Source organism: Solanum stenotomum, chromosome 3 (genome assembly GCF_019186545.1).
Source record: "Solanum stenotomum isolate F172 chromosome 3, ASM1918654v1, whole genome shotgun sequence".
NCBI classification, from domain to species: domain Eukaryota; kingdom Viridiplantae; phylum Streptophyta; class Magnoliopsida; order Solanales; family Solanaceae; genus Solanum; species Solanum stenotomum.
This window is the reverse complement of record NC_064284.1, coordinates 64,747,615-64,770,869: the sequence shown is the minus strand read 5'-3', so window position 1 is coordinate 64,770,869 and position 23,255 is coordinate 64,747,615. Positions and strand designations below refer to the sequence as shown.

Genomic DNA, 23,255 nt, shown 5'->3' with positions numbered 1-23,255 from the left:
CCTTGCGGTTCTTCTTTCCTCCTTCCGAACGGACGTTGGTGGTGCTAGTGGCGTATACGTCTCCTTCGTTGGCCATTCCCTTAGTATCAAACCTCGCTCTGATACCATGTTGTCACGGACTGAGAGTTTTACTAAAGCTTCGTGTGGCACTTGACAACTTACTCACTACTCTTTCAAGATCTTGTAAGCTCAAGTAAGCCCTTTGAACTCAAGACCGCTAAGAGAATGTAAAGAAAGACTTAGAAAGATATGGAAGAAGGCTTTATATTGCTTAGAAGATTGCTTACAACTTTCTTGGTGCCTTGCAAATGAATGACACCTCTATTTATACTACAACCTAGGGGCTAAAGTGTAATTTAAAATTACTTTACAAGTCGCTAAAGTATTTACACTTTGGTCCCTCTCTATAATTCTCTACATATTCTAGGAAATTCTTAAGCCTTCTTGGAAATTCTCTAGGGAGTTCTAGAGTCTTCCACTAACCTCCCCACAACTCTAGATTCTTCTCCCTTATTCCGGTGCCAATTTTGAACTGTGAAGTGGCGGGACATGACACTAAGCTAAAAAGCACTAAGGAATCATCTAAAAGTTATGACCTTTTTCAACCCATGATGGCTATATGGTTTATGGGTACTGGGAGTTGTCTGAACTCTTTCCCATAACGGTGCTCAATACTACTCCCAAAATATAGTAGCTCATATGTTTAAAAAAATAACTTCTTTCTATGGTTTGAGATAATTGCTCAAAATTTAGTTCAAAGGCTCTTTTGGAAATCAAAGTTTCCTCTCTTGCTTAACTGTGAAAGTATTTACTCTTGACTAAAAAACTAGGTCAAAGGCTCTGTTGGAAATCGGTGTTTCCTTTCTTGTTTAAATGTGAAAACATTTACTCTTTGGGAATACATAGTCCCGATATACTCTTTTGAAGAAATGAACTTCAATCTTTATTCTTTACTCAACTCAAAACTCAAGTCTTAAAACAAAGTTAAAACATTTGTAAAAGACTTTTGGGAAGACTCTAAGAACTTCTCTTGACTTGATTCTTAACTTTCCTTGAATTAAATTATGGATTCAAGGTTCATGATCTCATGTTATGGATGATTTCATGATGTTTAGAAGTACCTTAGAGTGTAGAAATCAACTAGAAAACATAGGTACGATTCAAGGGAACTCATATGGAAAAAAGTGGGAAAGGGTAGAAGACCTGACATCCTGGCACTCTGAGTGGCACAGGGCGCCAGACCCAAAACATCAGAGCCTGGGTTGGGGCGCACTGGCTAGCGCGGCGCCCCAGAGCCCAACCTTCAGAGACTGATGTGGGGCGCTCTGAGTGGCGCGGCGCCCCACCCCTTTTCCCTAGTTTTTGACTAATTTCCTTAGTCGTTGTTCAACTCTAAACCCTCTAGATTCAATTTGTTCTTTCCCCAAACACTTAGATTCGAATACACAATCAAAATATGCAAGAATCTACTCAAAACGACATCTAATATCATGAATCTAACTCAAGAACTTCTCAACAACTTCAACAATCAAGAACCCAATAGAAACTTCAACAAAATCCATCAAGAACTCAATTTCTATACTTTGAAGAACATAATTTCGCTGAATTAAATCATGATTGGCACACGGGTGAACGAACCCAATGCTATGTGATCTCACACACCTTGTAGGGATCAACCCTTGACGAAATCTACAAGCAAATTTTCAAGAACGCAACGATTCTAAGCTTCTTCTCCTCTTTTCTCCTCTTCTTTTCTCTTCTCTCAAAACTCTAACTTATTTTTATGAAGCATAAACTGAATCCAATCAGTTTAGAACCCAACTTAATTACCAAAAATGAATTTAATTAATTGCGTAGTGAAATGACCATCATACCCCTCTAAAATCCGGTTTTGACTTTCCTTATCTAGACATCCCGACCTCAAATGGGCAGATCTCCCTCATACAAACTCAAAACTGAGCAAACTCGGTGGCATTGGAAAGATAATTCAAAGATCTTTCCTACGGTATTTTGTAGCACACCTAACTCATTTTGAGCTAGGAGTTATGGTCGTTTGAAGTTGACCCAAAACTCATACTTAGCTTAACTTTGTCAAACTTTCCAAATTTTATTATTTTCAAAAACGGTTTATTTCTAATTCCAAGTCTTTCTAGTAGCGGGGTGTTACATGTAGCTTTGTTCAAATATTTTCTAATTATTTCAAAAAGGGTTTTCGGGTGGGTTTAAAATAGAAATGGGGTGGGTTTTTTATTTTGGGTAAAACATAAATAAAAAATCAGGTTAGTCGTTGAGATGAAGCCACATGTCCAGCCATTAGTCTCAAGAGTATACACAACCCAAAATATTGATGGTAAGGATATATACAACCTTAAAGTATAACGGACGGTATTGATATACCATTTACGATAGTTCAGGGGTATCTTTGTCCTTTTTCCCTATTTCAAATACAAAAATTGGCCCACAAATTTATATTTTATTAGAAGAAAATACTATTTTATATCAACCAACCATTTATTTCTTATGTAGACAAAATTTCTAATTGATATTATTACTCTTACCAACCTTTAAATAATTTATATCGAATATAACTATTACTTTGACCAACCAAATTTGTAGTTGATACTAGTTTCTGGATACGTACGTTATCCACTCAGCAAGGCTAGTGAATAATTTAACATGATATATATGTAGAATGAAGCTGATAGCACCAAATATATATTGTCAGTCTTTGTAATGTTCCACTTTGGTTAATAAAATTTTATTAACCAAAAAAAAAAATGACATAAGCAAAAGGATAAATTAGAAAATCAAATTAAAGATGATTGATTAAAGGATAAATGATAAGATGTTATAATTATTATTTTTCCTTACATTGTTAATTTTCGTTACTATGTAATATTGTATGTAAGATAATAAAGTGTTATAGTTTTAATGACAGATAGGTTTTAAGTATTATTTTATAAATTTCGTGATATAAAATTCTCGCGTGAGACACGGATAATTTTACTAGTATGATATATTTTGAAGATTTTCTAAAAGAAATTAGATGTAGTAATGTAGCACAACTTTAATGAAGCAAGACCTTGTTAGAACAAATGAACAAGAATGATAAAAATACAAGGAATCCAAAACAAAACTTGCTTGGCTTAGAGGCACGTTAATACGTTTCTTGAAGATAGTTGGAGTCTCTCCCACAAGCAATCGGAAGAATAAATAACAACTCTATCTTCGGGATTCAACTAAGCCACAAAACAAGTAGCATTCAAGAATGTTGCTCTTCTATTCTTGAATTGGTGATTTCACCTTTTGATTAATGTCTCACAAGTGTTTTTTCAAGGGAAAGTAGTTTTGTTTGAATGCTTGTCTTTTCAACCAAAAGAAACTCAATTTATAGGACAAAAATTTTGCAAGAAAAAGACTTTTAATTAAATAGAATTTATTATAGGTTCATGAATTGAAAATAAAACTTATCTTTCAAAAAATCCATAACGTAGAATTAAAACAAAAAAGAATGTTACAACTCACATTCATTATTTTTGTTATTTCAAAACTTTTAACGGATAAATTTTGTTTCAAAATTAATTGAAACACTAACTCTTACAGATCTGACATAATTCAGTCTTTTTTGTCTACTTCCTCCTTATCATCCTCAACAAAGTGAAAACAACAACAAGAAGACAATGGAAAGTTGGGCTAAAATAATTTAACATGATATATATGCAACGAAGATGGCACCAAATATTGTCATATTTTTTATTTTTTATTTTGGTTAAAATATTGTCATATTTGTGCACCACATAACTTGAAAAATGATCTACTTATCTAAAATGAGTGGTTTCAACACTTAGGATATCAAACTGACAACAACTACAAAAGCCACATTTTTTTTGTTTCATTGAAACAATAAATTAGTTGCATTAAAAGTCTCCTAAATTCAACAACAAAAGATTCGAAAGAGAAGCCTCTTAATAGTCGTACCATTTTCCTACAAATATGGAGAAGACCTTGAGATTTTTTCTCTTAACATTACTCTTGCTGTTTCACTATGTTATGTCTAGTTCAGCCATGATTCGTACAAACGTTTCTACGGATCAAATAACTCTTCTGTCCTTGAAATCCCAAATTAGTTTCGACCCTTTTCATTACTTGGATGAAAGTTGGTCTCTGAATATTTCTGTTTGTCATTGGGTAGGAGTCACTTGTGACTACCGTCACCAGAGAGTGAAGTCCTTGAATCTTTCCGACATGACTCTTACTTACCGGCAAGATTCCTCGTGATTTTGGAAACCTCACATTCCTTGTTTCTCTTGACTTGAGAAGGAACAATTTCCATGGAAATTTTCAGGAAATGGCATGCTTAGGTCAACTAAAGTCTCTTAGGTTAAGTTTCAACAACTTCAGCGGGGAGGTTCCTTCTTGGTTTGGGTTTTTACACCAACTTCAATATCTATGTCTTAGGAATAACAGTTTCACTGGTTCCATTCCTCCGTCACTCTCGAATGCCTCAAGGTTGGAGACTTTAGTAATATCTGCCAATTTACTTGAAGGAAACATCCCGGAAGAGATAGGCAATCTTCACAACCTGAAATCGTTGTCCATAGAATATAATCAGCTTACGGGTTCTATACCATTTACAATATTCAATATTTCTAGAATTGAAGTCATTGCATTTTCATATAATAGATTATCAGGAGATCTTCCCAATGGTTTATGCAATGATCTCCCAATACTTAAAAGGCTTCATCTATCAGGAAACAAGCTTCATGGTAATATGCCTAAAAGCTTGTCAAATTGTTCAAAACTTCAAATATTGTCTCTATCCGGAAATGATTTTGATGGACGAATGCATAGTGAAATTGGAAGATTGAGTAACTTGCAGAAATTGTATCTTGGAGGTAACCATTTTACAGGTATACTTTATCTTAGGAATGCTAGTACTATTGTATCTAATTAATCTATCACCTCACATCTTTTTTATTACACATTAAAATAAATGCAGGGATAATTCCACAAGAAATTGGAAATCTTGTTAATTTGGTGACCTTAGCCGTGGAGAATAACCAGATTACCATCTCTATCCCGATCTCCATATTTAATATCTCATCGTTGCAAAGTGTTTCACTATGGACTAACAATCTCAAGGGATCCTTGCCACGGGAGATTGGCAACTTAACCAAGTTGCAATTTTTAAATCTTAACAAAAATAGGTTTACTGGTACGTATTCAAAAAGTGATAGCAAAAAAGTACATCTTATACTATATTGACGAAAATATGTTTACTGGTACGTATTCATTAATTCTTTCTTCATGTGCTGCTAGGTGAAATTCCCAAAGATTTAAGAAATCTCGTTGAGTTGGAGGAATTTGATGTTGGGTTTAATAGTTTTAGTGGTTCGCTTCCAATGGAGATCTTCAACATATCACGACTGAGAATGATGCATCTTTCATTCAATAATATATCAGCAACTCTACCACCAAACACAGGTTCTACCTTACCCAACATTGAACAGCTTTATCTTGCTCGCTTAAACAATCTTGCTGGGACTATTCCTCATTCTATCTCCAATTGTTCCAAACCTACTCATCTAGATCTTCCACTAAACGAACTCAGTGGCTTGATTCCCAATTCTCTTGGATATTTGACTCATCTAAACGTCCTAAACTTGGCGGGAAACAATTTAACCAGTGATTCATTTTTAAGCTTCCTCACTTCCTTAACCAATTTTAGATATTTAACATATATTGATCTATCTTTCAACCCACTAAATGGCATGCTTCCGGTCTCCGTAGGGAACTTCTCCAAATCTCTTGTAAAGTTTTATGCCAGTGATTGCAACATCAAAGGCAAGATTCCAAATGAAATTGGAAACTTAAGCAGCTTAATAGACCTTGAGCTTTCTAATAACTTGATTGGATCAATTCCTACATCAATTCAAAACTTGAGAAACCCTCAGCACATGTCTTTTGCGTACAACAAACTTACAGGATTTATTGGAGATCATATATGTAAATTGCAGCATTTGGGTGCTATTGACTTGGGTAAAAATTAACTTTCAGGATCTCTTCCTAATTGTTTAGGGAATGTTACTTCCCTTAGAGAGATACATATAAGTTCCAATAAATTGAGTTCCAAAATACCAACAAGCTTAGGAAATCTTAAAGATCTAATAAAGCTTGACTTATCATCAAACAACATGGTTGGATCTTTACCTCCGGAAATTGGATATCTAAAGGCTGCAATTAATATATATGGATATGTCAATGAATCAATTCACAAATAGAATTCCTAGAGAAATTGGAGGGTTGCAAAATCTAATGCATCTTTCTTTGAGACACAACAAGTTGCAAGTATCTATACCTGACTCAGCGAGCAACATGACAAGTTTGGAATACCTAGACATTTCACATAATAATATATCGGGAACTATTCCCATGTCTTGGGAGAAACTTCAATACCTCAAGTATTTCAATGTTTTTGACAACAAATTGTATGGTGAAATACCCTCGGGGGGTCCTTTCAAGAACCTCTCGAGTCTGTTTTTCATCAACGATGAAGCATTGTATGGTTCTTCAAGATTTAGCATCCCACCATGCCCCACGTCATCAAAGCATAGGTCAAATAGGAAAAAAATTCTTGTTCTATCTCTTATGCTGGGAATAGCACTTGTATTTGTTCCTATCGCCTTTGTGTTCCTATGGATAAGGTATAGAAGAGGTAAAAGATCTCCTCAATGAGCTGATTCATTGCCTATCGCAACAACAGAAAGAATTCCATACTATGAACTGCTCCAAGCAATTGATTCGCTTAGCGAGACTAATCTGATTGGTTCTGGAAGTTTTGGCTCTGTCTACAAAGGCATTTTAAGAAGTGGAACTGCCATTGCAGTTAAAGTGTTCAATCTGCAACTGGAAGCGACATTCAAGAGTTTTGATACAGAATGTGAAGTTTTGCGCAACCTTCGCCATAGGAATCTCATAAAAGTCATCACTAGTTGTTCCAACCTTGATTTTAAGGCTTTAGTGCTCGAGTATATGCCTAATGGAAGTCTTGACAAGTATTTGTATTTGCACAACTACTTCCTAGATATCAGCCAGAGACTAAGCATTATGATAGATGTGGCATGTGCTTTGGAATATCTTCACCATGGTTGCTCCTCGCCCGTGATTCACTGTGATTTGAAGCCTAGTAACGTCTTGCTGGATGAGGATATGGTTGCCCACCTAAGCGACTTTGGTATTTCAAAACTGCTTGGTGAAGATGAGAGTGATTTATACACTAAAACGTTAGCAGCATTTGGTTATATTGCACCGGGTACGCCTCTTTGTTTTTGCTAATTTAAAACATTGATTTTTCGTCTTTTTTTTTTCAATCAAAAAAGTATATTGCATATTTAAATTAATTGTTTGACTGTAGAGTATGGATTGGATGGACTGGTGTCAATAAAATTTGATGTCTATAGTTACGGGATCATGTTGCTGGAAACGTTTACTAGGAGAAAGCCTACTGAGTTTGAGGGAGATCTTAGCTTGAAGCAATGGGTGAGTTATTCACTCCCCGAGGCAGTAATGGATGTTGTAGATGCCAATTTGGTAACACCAATGGATAATTGCTTACAGAAGGAGCTAGATGTTGTGGCATCAATCATAAAAGTGGCATTAGATTGCTGTGCTGAATCTCCGGCAAGAAGGACAAACATGAAAGATGTTGTTGGGATGCTACAGAAGATCATGATTCAACTTCTTGCACGCTGAGTATGTTATTGGAATCTCTTGTTCCAATTGATTGCTTTTTTGTTTTATGGAAAGATTGCTTTTTTCGTTTTGTTTTAGCACTTGATTTGTGCATGATTCTGTTTTCAGAAATGCTAGTTGGTTGCAATAAATGTCACTGTTTCCTCAATATTAGTGTTGCAAAATGGTAGAACAAGTAAATTGAACAAGTAATTTGTTTGAATCCTTTCTTGAACCAATTATTGTCCATTAGCTTAGCTAATGTGATTCTTGAAAATAGATTTGGATCAAGAATTCTTGAAAGTAGTTTTTTCACTTCACAAGGAAAACATTCAGGGCATTTAAATATCCCTTTACTAATTTTCTTATACATTTCCATTAAATTTGTGTCATGAAATGGAAGATAACCAGTTAACAATACAAACAAAATCACCCCACATGACCAAATATCCGCCTTTTCGCCATCATATCCTCTCTTATTTATAACCTCTGGCGTGACATATGCTGGAGTTCCACACGTCGTGTGGAGGAGGCCATCTTGTCTTTTCGTATCGTAAAGAGCACTCAACCCAAAATCAGAAACCTTTAGGTTTCCAGTTTCATCCAGGAGTATATTTTCGGGTTTCAAGTCCCTATGATATACCCCTCGACTATGACAGAAATCAACAGACGCGATTAATTGTTGAAAGTATTTTCGCGCTGCTGATTCCCTAAGCCTCCCTTTAGCAACCTTATTGAATAATTCACCACCTCTAACATATTCCATTGCAAAATAAATTTTTGTTTTGCTAGTCATTACTTCATAAAGTTCAACAACATTTGGATGCCTAATTAATCTCATAACAGAAATTTCACGTTTGATTTGGTCAATTAAGCCAACTTTCATGACTTTTTCTTTGTCAATTACCTTAACAGCTACAATTTGTCCTGTTTTTAGGTTCCTTGCATGATAAACTTTGGCAAATGTACCTTGGCCTAACAATTTACCAATCTCATATTTATGCATCGAAATTGTATCTGATTAAATTCAAACTAAAACCCATAAAATAAAATAAAACGGATGGAGTAATAAGAAGAAGACAAGAAATAAACCAAAGATTTGGCATATGTACAACAAATTCAAACATGCATAATAATAACATAATGTATTCTATAGAGTTAATGATCAAACACATATTTAAATTATCTTCATCTTTTTTTTTTCCGAGTTTCACATTCTAACAATTAATTAATTGTTTTTGTTTTGCTACATGAATTACATTATCGATGTATTAAAACACACCTCAAAACTGCTTCAACCAATCATCAAATGTTCTCTTTTCCTATCTGAGCTATCACCATCTGCTTAACCAGATGTGTTTTAATACCTAGATCGTGATAGTTCATATAGAAAAAAGAAAGCCGCTGACAACTAAAATATGAAACTCGAAAAAAAGGATAGATTTTGATCACTATCATATATAATAACAACACTAATAATCCCATAGCATATTTATCTCTAGCTTATTAATTACTATTATGTTCTTGTTCCCTCTTCTTTCCCCATTGTTGCAAACATAGACTTATTCTCTTTGCTGCTGCTAAGTATTCCACACCTTGAATTGGTGTCAATATGCCCAATATCTCCTTTAGTGTCTTCATCCTCAACTCATCAACTTCTTCTAGTAAATTTAACATGTCCTCACCATGTTTATTTAAGGGCTCGATTTCATTTTCACCTGTAGCAAACATAATTAAGTAAATAAAATATATTTTCTTAAAAAAATAATTTATTTTTTAAAATAGGTGTAACTCGTTTGGATCATATGGTTATTAGATATTGTTTCATAATATGTTATTATATTGTATTATATTATTTTGATGAATATAACTTCTAGATAGATTATATTATTTTTTATCGTTTTATAATCTCATGCACCAGCAATTTGAAGAGTTAGCTTTTAGTATTACAAAGAAAAGGTAAAATATGAGATAAAAGTATTTGTAACTTATCTCAATTAAACATCGATAAATAAATTAATACTCACGTACCTCGTTCAGTATCGTAAATTCTGGCCGCCATAGCAAACGGTTGATCAACAACATCTTCTTGCAAGCTAGCTAACCTTGAAGAAAATCTTCTCTCTTCTAAAATAATCTGTCTTTGTAACTTATCAATCATGGTAATTTGCTTACCATAAAGCTGACCAAAGTCTCCAATTTTCATACCCTGTATGTTTGTCCATAAAATTAGTTCATAAAAACATGACTTCTGTCTAACTCAAAATCATATTTGGACAGGATAACGATAGTCTCATTTATAAACTCAATCTATTTTAACTCAACTTATCTAAAAGTTGTTATATAGCCCACATTAACAATCTTAATTAAAGTATTAAAAATAAGACTTCTTTTTTTTAATGGAAAACCCGCCATCGCTATCCTTTTAAGTCCACACGCACCAAATAAATCTGCTCATGTGCAATGAACTACAAATCATAGGAGATGTAAACCGCATAAGATCGGTTGCGACGAACTCATATAAATCACAATAAACAAGTTCAGTGTGATGAGCTCGACTGAGAAGGTAATGATGGAAAAAATTTATACATTCCCTATTTTATACATTAGGTAAAAGCATAATAAAAATTATTAAATAATTTAAAAAATTATAAAATAACAATCAACAAAATTAAGTATGTGTAAAAGTTGAACGGATTGAACTATAATCTATTGTCTAGATCATTTATTTATTCTAAGCTCATTTCATCTTAAAAAACTTTTGACGGATCAAATAGTTCATTAATACATTCAAATTTAACCCAGTCTGCTTATTTAACATCCTACCTGTAGATATTCCGCGATATGAGACTCATTTCGATTCCACATAGCGCATAAATCAGCCGTATAAACGAAGACGGCCTACACCCGCCTATCCACAAGACCGAATTTTCCAAAGGGGTGCACCAACGGGGGGCGAATAACGGAGATACGTCGACTCTCGCGAGTCGACTACGGCCGTTCGCGTATTCTTGGAAGTTGTTCACCATTTTCCTTAGCAACTCATTCAATTCGTCATCGTTTAGCTCATTTTTTTGAGCACGAACGATGTAGTTTTGAAAGTCATCACCAGTTATTCCAACCTTGATTTTAAGGCTTTAGTGCTCGAGTATATGCCTAATGGAAGTCTTGACAAGTATTTGTATTCGTACGACTACTTCCTAGACATCAGGCAGAGACTAAGCATTATGATAGATGTAGCATGCACGTTGGAATATCTCCATCATGGGTGCTCGTTACCCGTGATTCACTGTGATCTGAAGCCTAGAAACGTCTTGCTGGACGAGGATGTGGCTGCCCACCTAAGTGACTTTGGTATTTCAAAACTGCTTGGTGAAGATGAGACTGATTTATACACTAAAACCTTAGCAAAATTTGGTTATATAGCACTGGGTACGTCTCTTTGTTTTTGCTAATTTGAACATTGATTTTTCCTCTTATTCTTTTTTTTTTCCAATTAAGAAAGTATATTGCATCTTTTAATTAATTGTTTGACTGTAGAGTATGGACTGGATGGACTGGTGTCAATAAAATGTGATGTATATAGTTACGAGATTATGTTGCTGGAAACATTTACTAGGAGAAAGCCTAGTGAGTTTGAGGGAGATCTTAGCTTGAAGTAATGGGTGAGTTATTCACTCCCAAACGCAGTAATGGACATTATGGATGACAACTTGGTTACACAAATGGATAATCACTTACAGAAGGAGTTAGATATCGTGGCATCAATCATGAAAGTAGCATTAGATTGTTGTGCTGAATCTCCAACAAGAAGGACAAACATGAAAGATGTTGTAGGGATGTTACAGAAGATCAAGATTCAACTTCTTGCATGCTGAGCATGTTCTCTGAATCTCTTGTTCCGAATCGATAACTTTTTTTGTTTTGTTTTAGCACTTGATTTGTGCATGATTCTATTTTCAGAAATGCTAGTTGGTTGCAATAAATGTCACTGTTTCCTCTTAATATTTATTAGTGTTGCAAAAGACGAATTAACTATGTTTATGAATATAAATAGGCAAGTCATATAGTAAATGTGACTTGCCTAAGAGGGCATATAACATCAAGACAACAAACAAAAAGAGCAATGACAAAAAATGCTATGATTATAAAGCCTACATGATTAAAAAAAATGAAAGAACAGCTCGATGCAAGAAGTACCACATTCATGCAAGAAATGGAGAATGGTCTCCAAGTGTTGTAAATTGTAATGCAGGCAAACATCAATGATTCATGAATCCACGACTCGGAATCATGACCTGCAGGTCCCACAGAGGCAACTTTAGCATTGCTCCAAAGCATATAAACTACAGGGCACCTCTCTGGCTATGAGTACTGCGTATCACCTGCAAACTGATGGCCAATCTGAAGCCTTGAACAAGTGCATTGAACAACATCTAAGGTGTTTTGTTTCGTACCAATGCTACCTTGGGCTGAATTTTGGAACAACACTGAAAGAAAAACTTTTCTTCTGTAAATTATCATTGAAGACAAATTAATATTTATACAAGAGGTTCCTTGAGGAGTCATGTCTCCAGCTATCATTACTAGACTTCACAAAACGGAACAATCCTTCCAATTTGCTATCCTAGCTAGTCAGAGTCAATGTATATTTATCCTTTACAAACATCGCCTTTCATTCATCTGCCAGAGTGACACCTTTTCAGCCTCCTATTATTTCTCGTTATGTGTTCGGCAGTGCTGCAGATGATTTTGTCCGAGAAGTACATGCTGAAGAGAGATGATGTTTTCGTGCTACTTAATTAAGAACAAGGCTCAAGGGTGGTCAATTGAATATATTTCACCCGAATTATAATGTGTATGTGTCAAGTATCCATTTGTACATTTTTGGCACCAACTCTACGCACAAGTCTAAAGTTTTTCTTTAAAAAAAATAAAATTAAAAGACTTGGTTGTCCAATTGGTCAAGTCTTCAAACGATAAAAGTCATACAAATTAATGTTGTTTTTTATTTTCAAGAAAAGAAATTTATAAAAATATCTCTGAATAAAAAAATTTGGTTAAGATGTTAAACTACAAATAGAATAGGAATATGCCCTTTAACGTGGCCTCAACTGACATGTATGTTCTCTAATTTTGGGTGTGCTTAAGTAGACACTTAAATTTGTATAAAATTAAAGAAGTAGACACATGTGTCCTAAGTGACATAATATACATATAGGATGCCATGTAGGATACAAAATTATCATTACGTAGGACAAATGTGTCTATTTGTTCAATTTTATACAAGTTTAAGTGGCTAGTTGCGCACACCCAAAGTTAAAGGACACAGTTGTCAGTTGAAGCCAAGTTAAGAGTCATGTTTATATATTATGTCCTTTAAATATAACTTTGAGTATCTTTTGAACCAGTTAATGATATGTATATCTTTTGCCTCCACATTTACGTTTGCAAGACTTAGGTTGATTTTGGTCTTCTTCAGTTTGTCAAATCTTTAGGACCCACGTAACTTGGAATTTTTTCCTAAAACAATAACAGCCAATACAAATTAATACTCTCTTATTAAAATAAAAAATAATCTCTGAAACAAGTAAAAAGAAAATCAACTTTTCATATAAATAATTGTTAAAAGGTTAACTAAATATTTTAAGTGTGTTGCCCAACATCTTAACAAGTCAAATTATTGTTCTTTTAAGTTCAAATTTAGTTGTATTAATACTAAAATGACCATTTTCTACGGATCAATTAACTCTTTTTTCTCTGAAATCTCAAATCAGCGAGTGAAGTCCTTGAATTTTTTCAACATGCACTCTTTCATGCACGATTCTCTGCGATTTCGGAAACCTCACATTTCTTATTTCTCTTGGTTTGGGAGGCAACAGTTTCAATAAGTGTTATCCTAGCAAAAATCACGTCCATTAAATTATAAAATCAATAAATACAATGTGTACATAGTTTACTAAACTATCTATATTTAATAATTGTCTCTGTAAAATTAAACGCTATTAAGAAGATGAAATGTAAGGGTATAGTTGAAACAATATATTAATTTTTGTAATGAATTTCTAAAATAACACTTATTTTGGGATGATTCTTTTTGGCATGATACATAAAAATGCCCTTTAACTTGGCTTCAACGGGCATCAATCTATGTCATTCAGTGTACAAGTAGGTACTTAAACTTGTATATAATTAAAAAAGTAGACACACGTCCTATGTGGCGTCCTACATGACAATTTGCAGTCCTACATAGCGTCCTACGTGTATTATGCCATGTATGACATGTGTGTCTAGCTACTTGTTCAACTTTATATAAGTTTAAGTACCTACTTGTGCACATCCAAAGTTGGAGGCTACAGATACCAATTGATGCCAAGTTAAAGGGCACTTTTATGTATTATGCCAATTTTTCAAAACTAAGATGACACTTAATTTGGAGGGCGGAGAGGACATAAATAATGTGGAATGTCACTAGTAGAACAGATTCATTAAGAAATTAAAAAAAGGTACATGTGTATTGGTGGACAAAATTAATTGTTACTTGTGGTCGGCTAGTGGTAGATGACATTTTATTTCGTGAAATTAGTCGAGCTGTGTGAGAATTGTCCCTGATACCATGATTATAAAAAAAAAATGTGTGATTACTACTCGAAAAGAAGTGTTGAAATTGATAATAAAGAATTAGATGTTTGGAAAAAGTTGTAAAGGTTAAGTTGTTCTTTTGTTAAAATGACCAGAATAACCTTATTTTTTTTTTTTAAAAAAAGAAAGTAAATATATAAATCTGAAAGTTCCCTTGTAAAGAAATAGAGGGACGATGTAATACTTAGTGAAGAGGAAGTTACTAGTTTTATATAATTGGATTTCTTTTTTCTTTTTTTTTTTGAGAATTTTTAAAAATGAAGGACAAAATAGTAAAAGACTTGGTCAAATCAAAAGTGTTCATAAGTTAAAAATTAAGAAGTTATGGATGACCAACTTATGACTTCTGTTGATTTTTAGTTTATAAGTACTTTGAATGTTTACTAAACAAGTCTATACATAGCTAAAAAAATTATTTCTAAGTTAGTTTAACGAGCCTATAAGCTTAGTCAAATATCCCACAAACCTGAATGCGTTGTCCATGGAACATAATCAGCTTACGGGTTCTATACCATTCACAATTATCAGGAAAGCTTCCCAATGGTTTATGCAATGGTCTCCCGATACTCAAAGGGCTTTATCTATCAACAAACAAACTTCACGGTCATATGCCTACAAGCTTGTCAAATTGTTCACAATTGCAAAGTTTGTCTTTATCATATAATGATTTTGATGGACGAATACATAGTGAAATTGGAAGATTGAGTAACTGCAGACACTGTTGCTTGGATCCAACAATTTCACAGGTATGTTTTATCTTTCTAGTTTATGGACATGTGTGTGCTCATCTAAATTGACATAAATTGTTTCAAATTATCATTGTATTAAAATAGATTTACAATTAAATTACATGAATATCGTTCATTTTCAAATAAAAAATAGTTCAAATAATTGGAATCTACTCTTGGATACCAATAACAAATTAAAATATGACAGCAAAGTATCTCTTCTCCAAATGAAATAAAAGATGATAATATTTAGTATTTTAAAATACTATAATTATAAACACAAATTAATATATGTTTATTCTTATCTCATATGTTAATTACCTCCAAGACAAAGTTCAGAGAAAAGAAGAAAGATGAAAAATGAATAGGATTTGATAGCCACTTCATAGAGTTAATTAAAATAATATGAAGTCTACAATTTATAATCAATATTAATTTTATTTATTATTAAGGGATCATATCAAGTATTGAATCCTACCAAATTAATTTTTTCAAAAATGAGCTTAGAATACAGAAACATAGCATCAACAGAGTGACAACTTAAAATATGAAAGGGTATCAAAAGTTGAAACATTGAATTTGTTTTTCTCAAAATGAGACACAAGGATAAATAAATAAGGATAAACATTTATATCACTATTTCTTCGGAGAATTAAAGAAGTTATTAATAAATTAATTATTTGTTACTTTATTCATTTCAAATTATTCATTGTGTTTCAATCTTGTACACCCCTTAAGAAAAAATTGATAAAAAATGTAGTTTTATCTATTCTATCTTACACACCCCCTACAAAAAATAAACATAAATAAGACAAATATTTTTCTTAGAAAAAGGTAAATTACTAAAATTTAATTGTGTACATATTCAAAATGTTTAAATGGATTTATAAGACAAATATTTGAAGTATTTAAACATTTTATTAGTTTATTAAGAATAGAATTTAAAAAAAATATCTATAAAATTTTAAACGATGTAACACATAATTATATTGAAAATTGCTCAAAGTGGTAATAATAAGGTGACTTATTTAGTATATAAATCTTTATATGTTAGTGTATATTGTATCCTACTATTTAAATTACTTTTATCATGATTAAAACTATTGTCGCCAATATGATATGAGGTTTAACAATGCATTTTAAAATATATCTTGATTGCACATAACCCATCATATATGCATATGATGCCAATAATAACATTTACAGAAAACAAAATGATATAAATCCTTCTTACAAATATTTATCAGATCCTAATAATCGCGATTGAACCTGAAAAAAAGTCCCTATTCAATTTATGTGTCAAACTGTTAATCCAAATACAATATAATTTATATATTCTTATTATAAAGCTCTAGATCTTATTAAAATGAGAATTTAGAATAAAAACATAAGGACAAATGAGAATTTAGAATCAAAACATAAGGACAAATTAAGACAATGAATGAATGAATGTAGTCACGATTGTAATAGGGTGTACACTAATCTTATTCGAAGAGTAAAGTTGTATGGACTAACATATGTTATTGGCATACTCTATTAAAATCTGCAGCGTATATAAAACTTTTCAAATGAAGGTCCACCTTTTTCCTCATAGTACATGAAACTTCAGATGTTGTCCAAAGAAAATTACAATATAATTTAAGTGTCATTTACAATAAATAGTAAAAGAAAATAGATATAATTATTGTATTACACAAATCTAAAAAAGTTGTCTAGATGATGGTATCGACAAATCACTTGAAGCAGATAACATCCTATTATAATTTACACTATGCAACGCGAAAAAATAATAGCTCTTTGTAAATAAAGAATGAGAATTAGCCAAACTATTACTACATATTCTATCTAAATGATGAAACTAACTTTACCATCTTGTAAAATAATTGGATGGATAGTTGTCATTTACCTTCGAGTAATTTGACTGTCATATGAAATTTAGTTTTGCAACTTGCTTTATCTATTTGAGGAAAAGGGGTGGTATTTATACTATTTTATAGTAGTTCAATTGGAGAAGTCTAAAGGTTAGACTAATTGTTAGTGAAAAACTTACAAGATAACAAAATATACAATATTACAATTGAAAATAAAAATGAAGAAATAAATCTCTTCAGGCTGAGGCACGGATATCTCGCTCTCTTTAAGGAGATTCATGCCCACTGCAGCAAATGTTTTTCACCGGTCCAGCTGTAGTCTTTCTTGACTTGTTCCCTCCAGGATACAACAAACTTCACAAAGTATAACTCAACAACTCTGGACAAGAGTTGAGTCCAAAGCTTCACAAAAAAGAACACCTCCCTTCAACTAATAAGAACTCTCTTTTTGACAAACTTTATGCACTCTATATTTTCCTTGTGTGTTGTAAACCAAATGAAGACCACCACTATTTATACTAGATCAGAAGAAGTCTTCCTAGCAATGAATAAGATGATTAATAGTGTAGTAAATAGTGAAGATAATGGTCTTAGGAGTTACATAGGTTACAAGGATAATGGAGGAATTACGAATGGAATAATGAGAGGGGTAACCAATGCCTCTAACGTGCAAATGCAAAACTGCCCAAGATGTTGACCACAACGTTCACTGGAACGTTATAGGATATATGACATCTGCCAATAAAGCCTAGAATAATATGCATTAACATGACGAAAAAAATGGTTAGGCAGCATTAAAATAAAAAAGCTACTTTAATATAAAATAATATTAAAATGCTTAATAACCAACACTAATTTTAAATGTCCTATATTCATTTACAATGAATGTTGTGTGCATTGAATTTCATCTCTTAGAATTCTTCATGCTTTGACAAAAAATTTAATATGTTTTGAGTAAAGTACGTGTTAGGGGTTTGCCTTGATTTTCTTACCTTATTTGAAGTTAGTTTTTCCTAAAAAAAAAAAAAGACAAAACATTACCATAAATGTTTTTACTTTTCATGAAAGGAAAATATATTTTTCTTCCATATTTGGTTTATCCTTTCCTTAGAAGAAAAGTTTGAAGATCTATAAATTGAAGATCCATATTCCCATAACACAACACAATAGCATCCACAGTGTAGCTGTTTAAGAGTTTAGTTTATAGGGAGATTTATTCAGGGCCGGCTATATGCATACTTTAATAAGACATTGGCCTTAGGCCCCCAATTTTAGGGGCCTCAATTTTTTACCAAGAATAAATTATGTGTTAATTTTTTTTATAGAAAAAACATTAATTATTTATGATAAAAAGTATATATTTAAAATTATTATTTTATTCTCTTTAATCCCATTCAAATAGAAGAAATCAAGAAAATATTGTTTTATTTTCTTACACTCTCTCCACTAATACTGTAACATCCGGCAATTTGAAATAACTATGAAAAAGCTTGAAATTGGAAATTTTCTTTTTTTTTGAAAGAACTTTAAAAATCTGGAATTTGGCCAAGGATGGAAAATAATGAATTTTTGGCCAACTTTGATCAGTCATAACTCCTAGCTCAGGATGATTTAGGAGTAGTTCCAGTAATTCTTGGAAAGCCCTTGGAATGATCTTTCCAACGCCACCGAGTTTGCTCGATTCCGAGTTCGTATGAGCGAGTTATGCCCTTTGGAAGTTGGGCAGTTGGCAAGGGAATCCGTCCGGAAATTTTAAGGGCATTTTGGTCTTTTCCCTAGCTATTTCTTTTGTTTATATTGTGTGTTAGGCTGATTTTTGGATCATTTTTATCTCATTTTAAAAGAGTAAGAGCTAGGGCTTGAGAGAAGAAGAAGAGAAGAAGAAGAGAAGAAGAGGAGAAGAGAAGAAAGAGGAGATCAAGCAAGTTTCCATCGTGGATATCGTCGGGGGTGATCCCTAATAGGTATGTGAGTTCTTAGTGTGGGTTGATCCTTTCCCCCACACACCAAAATTGTTTTATTTTTGAGAAAAGGTTGGTCATGTTGTTGGAGTTGTTGGGTTGTGTTGTTGGTGTTGTTGATTTGTGTTGTTGAAGTTGTTGGTTGTGTTGTTGGAAGTTCTTGTTGGTTTAGTACATGATTTGATTGTGTTTTTGAGTTGAATCTAGTGTGTGTTGAGGGTTTTTATGATCCTTAGTGTTTGGGGGTTGAAACAATTGAAGGTAAGGGAGGTTTAGAGTTGGAAAAGGAAGGAGAAAAGTCATGTTTTCGGGGAAAAGGGTTGGGGCGTCGCGCCAGCCAGTGCGCCCCAAAAGGGACTCTGAGGTCCAACCCTTGGGGCGCCGCCCCTACCATAGCCCCAACCAGACCCCTCTGAAGTTTGAGGTCTGGCGCTCCGCGCCTATCAGAGTGCCAAGAGAGTCAAGTCTTCCCATTCCTTCCCCACCTTCTCATGCATGTTCCTAGGTGTTATACCTATGTTTCATAATTGTTTCCGACACTCCAAAGTACGTCTAAACATCAAGAATCCCTCTATAACATGTGATCAAACACCTTGAATTCATAATTCCAATTCGAGGAAAGTTAGTTTCCAATTCAAGTAAAGTTAGATTCCAATTCAAGTGAAGTTATATTCCAATTCAAGTAAAGTTAGATTCCAATTCAAGTGACGTCAAGCTTAGAAATAAGTAAGTCAAAGCAAGTCTTTAAGGTTTTCCAAGAGTCTTCATTGAACGTTTTAACTTCATTCTAAGGCTCAAGTTCCAAGTTAAGTATAGAGTTTCAAGTCAAGCAAAAAGTCTCAAGTTGCAAGTAAAGAGTATCGAGTTTCGAGATAAGTCAAGAGTTTCGAGATAAGACAAGAGTCAAGAGTTGAGTTCATTTCTCAAAAGTTATTAGGGAACTAAGTATTTCCCAAAGAAGTTTATAAATGTTTTCACATTTTCATACTTTCTCATGCATGTTCCTAGGTATTGTACCTATGTTTCCTAGTTGTTTCCAACACTCCAAGGTACTTCTAAACGTCAAGAACTCATCCAAAAACGTGTGATCATATACCTTGAATCCATAATCTAATTCAAGGCGAGTTAGTATCAAGTTAAAGTAAAGTTAGAGTCAAGTCAAGAAAGTTAAGAGGTAAGTTCAACTAAGTCTCTAAAGCTTTTCAAGAGCCGTTACTAAACGTTTTACCTTCGTTTTAAGGTTCAAGTTTCAAGTCGAGTAAAGAGTATAGAGTTCAAGCCAAGTGAAGAGTCTCAAGTTTCAAGTTAAGTCAAGAGCATAAAGTCGAGTCCATTTCTCAAAATTTATTAGGGAACTATGTATTTCCCGAAGAAGTTTCTAAATGCTTTTACATTTGAATAAGAAAGGAACATCGATTCCAAGTGAGCCTTTGGCCTAGATTTTGAGCAATTATCTCAAAATAAAGAAAGATGTGTTTAAAACACTTATGAGCTAAGGTATATTTTTGGGAGTAGTCTTGAGCACCGAGTTGGGGACACGAGTTCATATTAACTCAACTTTCCATAAGAACCATGCGGCCAACATGGGATTTTCTCGGGTCATACTTTTTAGATGATTATGAAAGTTAAGCTAGGGGATCCACTTAGTAAAGATAGCTTCCTATATCACGGCCAGGTATAGGATGGTCCTTGGGCAACGTGAGGTAAAACGTTGTACCACCACTAGGGCTCATAGTGGTGGTTGTCGGTTAAAGAATCTCCCACTAAAGTTATATTACTTTTATATAAGTAAAGTTGAGTTGTTATTGTTTTATCATTAACGAGCTAAGATGTTTACACTATTTTTCAAGCTTTATATATTGCATGTGTCTTATTGCTTTATATATTGAGTTCAGTTATTCATAAGTCGAACAGAGCCAAGGTAAGTGTTCTCTTGCACTCTTTTCAAGCTTAAGTTGCGGTTTAGCGTTCCATCTCGCATACACGTACATTCAATGTACTGATGCCAGTTGGCCTGCATCTTATGACGATGCAGATACAGGTACCCCGAATCAGCATCATGTACGCCGTTGATCCAGCTAAGCACTCCAGAGTCAGTGGTGAGCCTCCTTGCATTTCGGAGGACTCAATTATTTTGTTCTCTTAGTTTTGTTCTATTAGGATGTTGCGGGGTCTGTCCCAACATCCATCTCAGTATTGTAGAGGCTTCATAGACAGTTAGTCAGTTAGTTTTCAGTCTCTCATCTATGTATATAAGTAAATATTCTATTTTGAGATTCGAGTTGCCTTTGTGGCCAGATTTTATAAGTTAAGTTGTTTTGTAACCTTGCATTTGCATTGAGTTATTCTGTTGAGTTAGGTTTCCGCTGAGTTAAGAAAGCCAGGCCAAGGGTTCGCTTGGGACCAGAAATAGTCTCCGGGTGCCGGTCCCGCCCAGGGAGTAGGCTCGGGGCGTGATAAATTTAGTATCAGAGCATAGAGTTCAAGAGTCCTAGGGAGTCTATGAAGTCGTGTCTGTAGAGTCCTAGTTATCGATGTGAAGCGCGCCACATCTATAATTGGGAGGCTACAACATTTAGGAAGATTTCTCATTTCTTTCACACTCAACTCGTGCTTTAGAGTTTATCTCTAATGAGTTTCTTTTAATTCATGCTTGCGCGTGTTTTAGATTGTCATGCCTCCATGAAGAGTTGTCAGAGAGCGTTTTCCTAGATGTTATGTGGATGAGCAAGAGTTACCTTATGCCCCGGGAGTGCAAGATCAAGGGGAAGTTTCTAATGCCGAGTTCAGAGAGGCAATTAGAATTCTGAGTCAAGCTGTAACTAATGAGATTGTTCAGCAAAGGGGAGCTCGACATGAAGGAGCTGACACTTCTAGGATTCGTGAGTTCTTGGGGATGAATCCTCCGAGTTTCATGGGTTCGAGTACTACTAAGGATCCAGAGAACTTCATTGAGAAGTTGAAGAAGATTTTTGATGTGATGCATGTGTAGGACACTGAGCGAGTTAAACTAGCTGCGTATCAATTGAAGGATGTTGCTAGAAGTTGGTTTGACCAATGGAAAGGAAGTAGAGCTGAGGATGCACCACCTGCGAGTTGGGCCTGTTTTGAGGAAGCTTTCTTGGGGCATTTCTTTCCTCGAGAATTGAAAGAGGCCAAGGTACGTGAATTCCTCACACTTAAGCAACAATCCTTGAGTGTTCATGAGTACAGTCTAAAGTTCACCCAACTATTCCGCTATGCTCCGGAGATGGTGGCGGATATGAGAAATATAATGAGTTTGTTTGTTGTTGGGCTGTCTCGGTTGTCAAGTAAGGAAGGTAGGGCTGCAATGCTTATCGGGGACATGGACATATCAAGGTTAATGGTCTATGTACAGCAGGTTGAGGAAGAAAAGCTGAGGGACAGGGAAGAGTTCAAAAGTAAGAAAGCCAAGACCGATAATGAGTCCGGGCAGCAGAAAGGTAATGTGAATCGTCCGTCCTTCCAATAAAGGCAAAAGGGACCTGCTCCATCATCTGCTAGAGCACCTGCACCCCGATACAGATGTCACACCCCGAGTCTACACCCTGGGCGAGACCGGCACTCGGAGACCATTGCTGGCCCCAAGCGAACCCTTGGCCTGACTTTCTTAACTCAGCGGAAACCTAACTCAACAGAATAACTCAAAGCGATGCAATATTATAAAACAACTTAACTTATAAAGTATGGCCATAAGGCAACCCGAGTCTCAAAATAGGATATTTACATATATACAAGGATAAGAGAATCAAAACTAGCTGACTGACTGTCTGTCTATGAAGCCTCTAAATAAAACTGAGATGGATGTTGGGACAGACCCCGCAATATCCTGATAAAATCAAAAACTAAGAACACTCAATAATTGAGCCCTCCGGAATGCAAGGAGGCTCACCACTGACTCTGGAGTGCTCAGCTGGATCAACGACGTGCAGGCTGCTGATCTGGGATACCTGAATCTGCATCATGAAACGATGCAGGCCAACTGGCATCAGTACATGGAATGTACGAGTATGCAAGCTGGAGAACTAAGCAACAAAGGCTAGAAGGAAAAAAATCTGGAAGAAACTGAATGGCTTACCTGGCTCAACTCAACTCAACCTGACTGACTTCTTTCAATATAAGGCAATTTAAAACAAGTGCGATATAAAGAAAGACTGTTTAAAACATGCTATAAACTCTGTGTGTATACAAAGATACAATAAGCCTGAAATGTATATAGAAATACAATGAACTGATGTATATAAAAATACAATAATCTCTGTGTATGAAAATACAATAACTGCTGTGGGAGTTTCTCTAAC

The 23,255-nt window shown here is 34.4% G+C and overlaps 1 protein-coding gene and 1 pseudogene across 1 annotated transcript; both read right to left on the bottom strand.

Annotated features, from left to right (window-relative positions):
* LOC125858337 (CBL-interacting protein kinase 5-like) overlaps nt 1-23,255 on the bottom strand; it is a 61,021-nt pseudogene that overhangs the window by 27,579 nt on the left and 10,187 nt on the right.
* On the bottom strand, nt 7,886-9,937 carry LOC125857657 (CBL-interacting serine/threonine-protein kinase 20-like). Its single transcript, XM_049537262.1, has 2 exons — nt 9,763-9,937; nt 7,886-8,748 (listed from the first exon to the last, which is right to left on the bottom strand). Exons 1-2 carry the CDS (start codon nt 9,935-9,937, stop codon nt 7,886-7,888), a joined length of 1,038 nt encoding a protein of 345 aa, XP_049393219.1.

What these genes read in the sequence shown, in the direction of transcription:
- LOC125857657 (XM_049537262.1), bottom strand. Translation starts at nt 9,937, where the DNA reads ATGAAAATTGGAGACTTTGGTCAGCTTTATGGTAAGCAAATTACCATG. An exon ending in AATTTACGATACTGAACGAG is followed by an intron (nt 8,749 to 9,762) that starts GTACGTGAGTAT and finishes GAATTTAATCAG; the next exon opens with ATACAATTTCGATGCATAAA.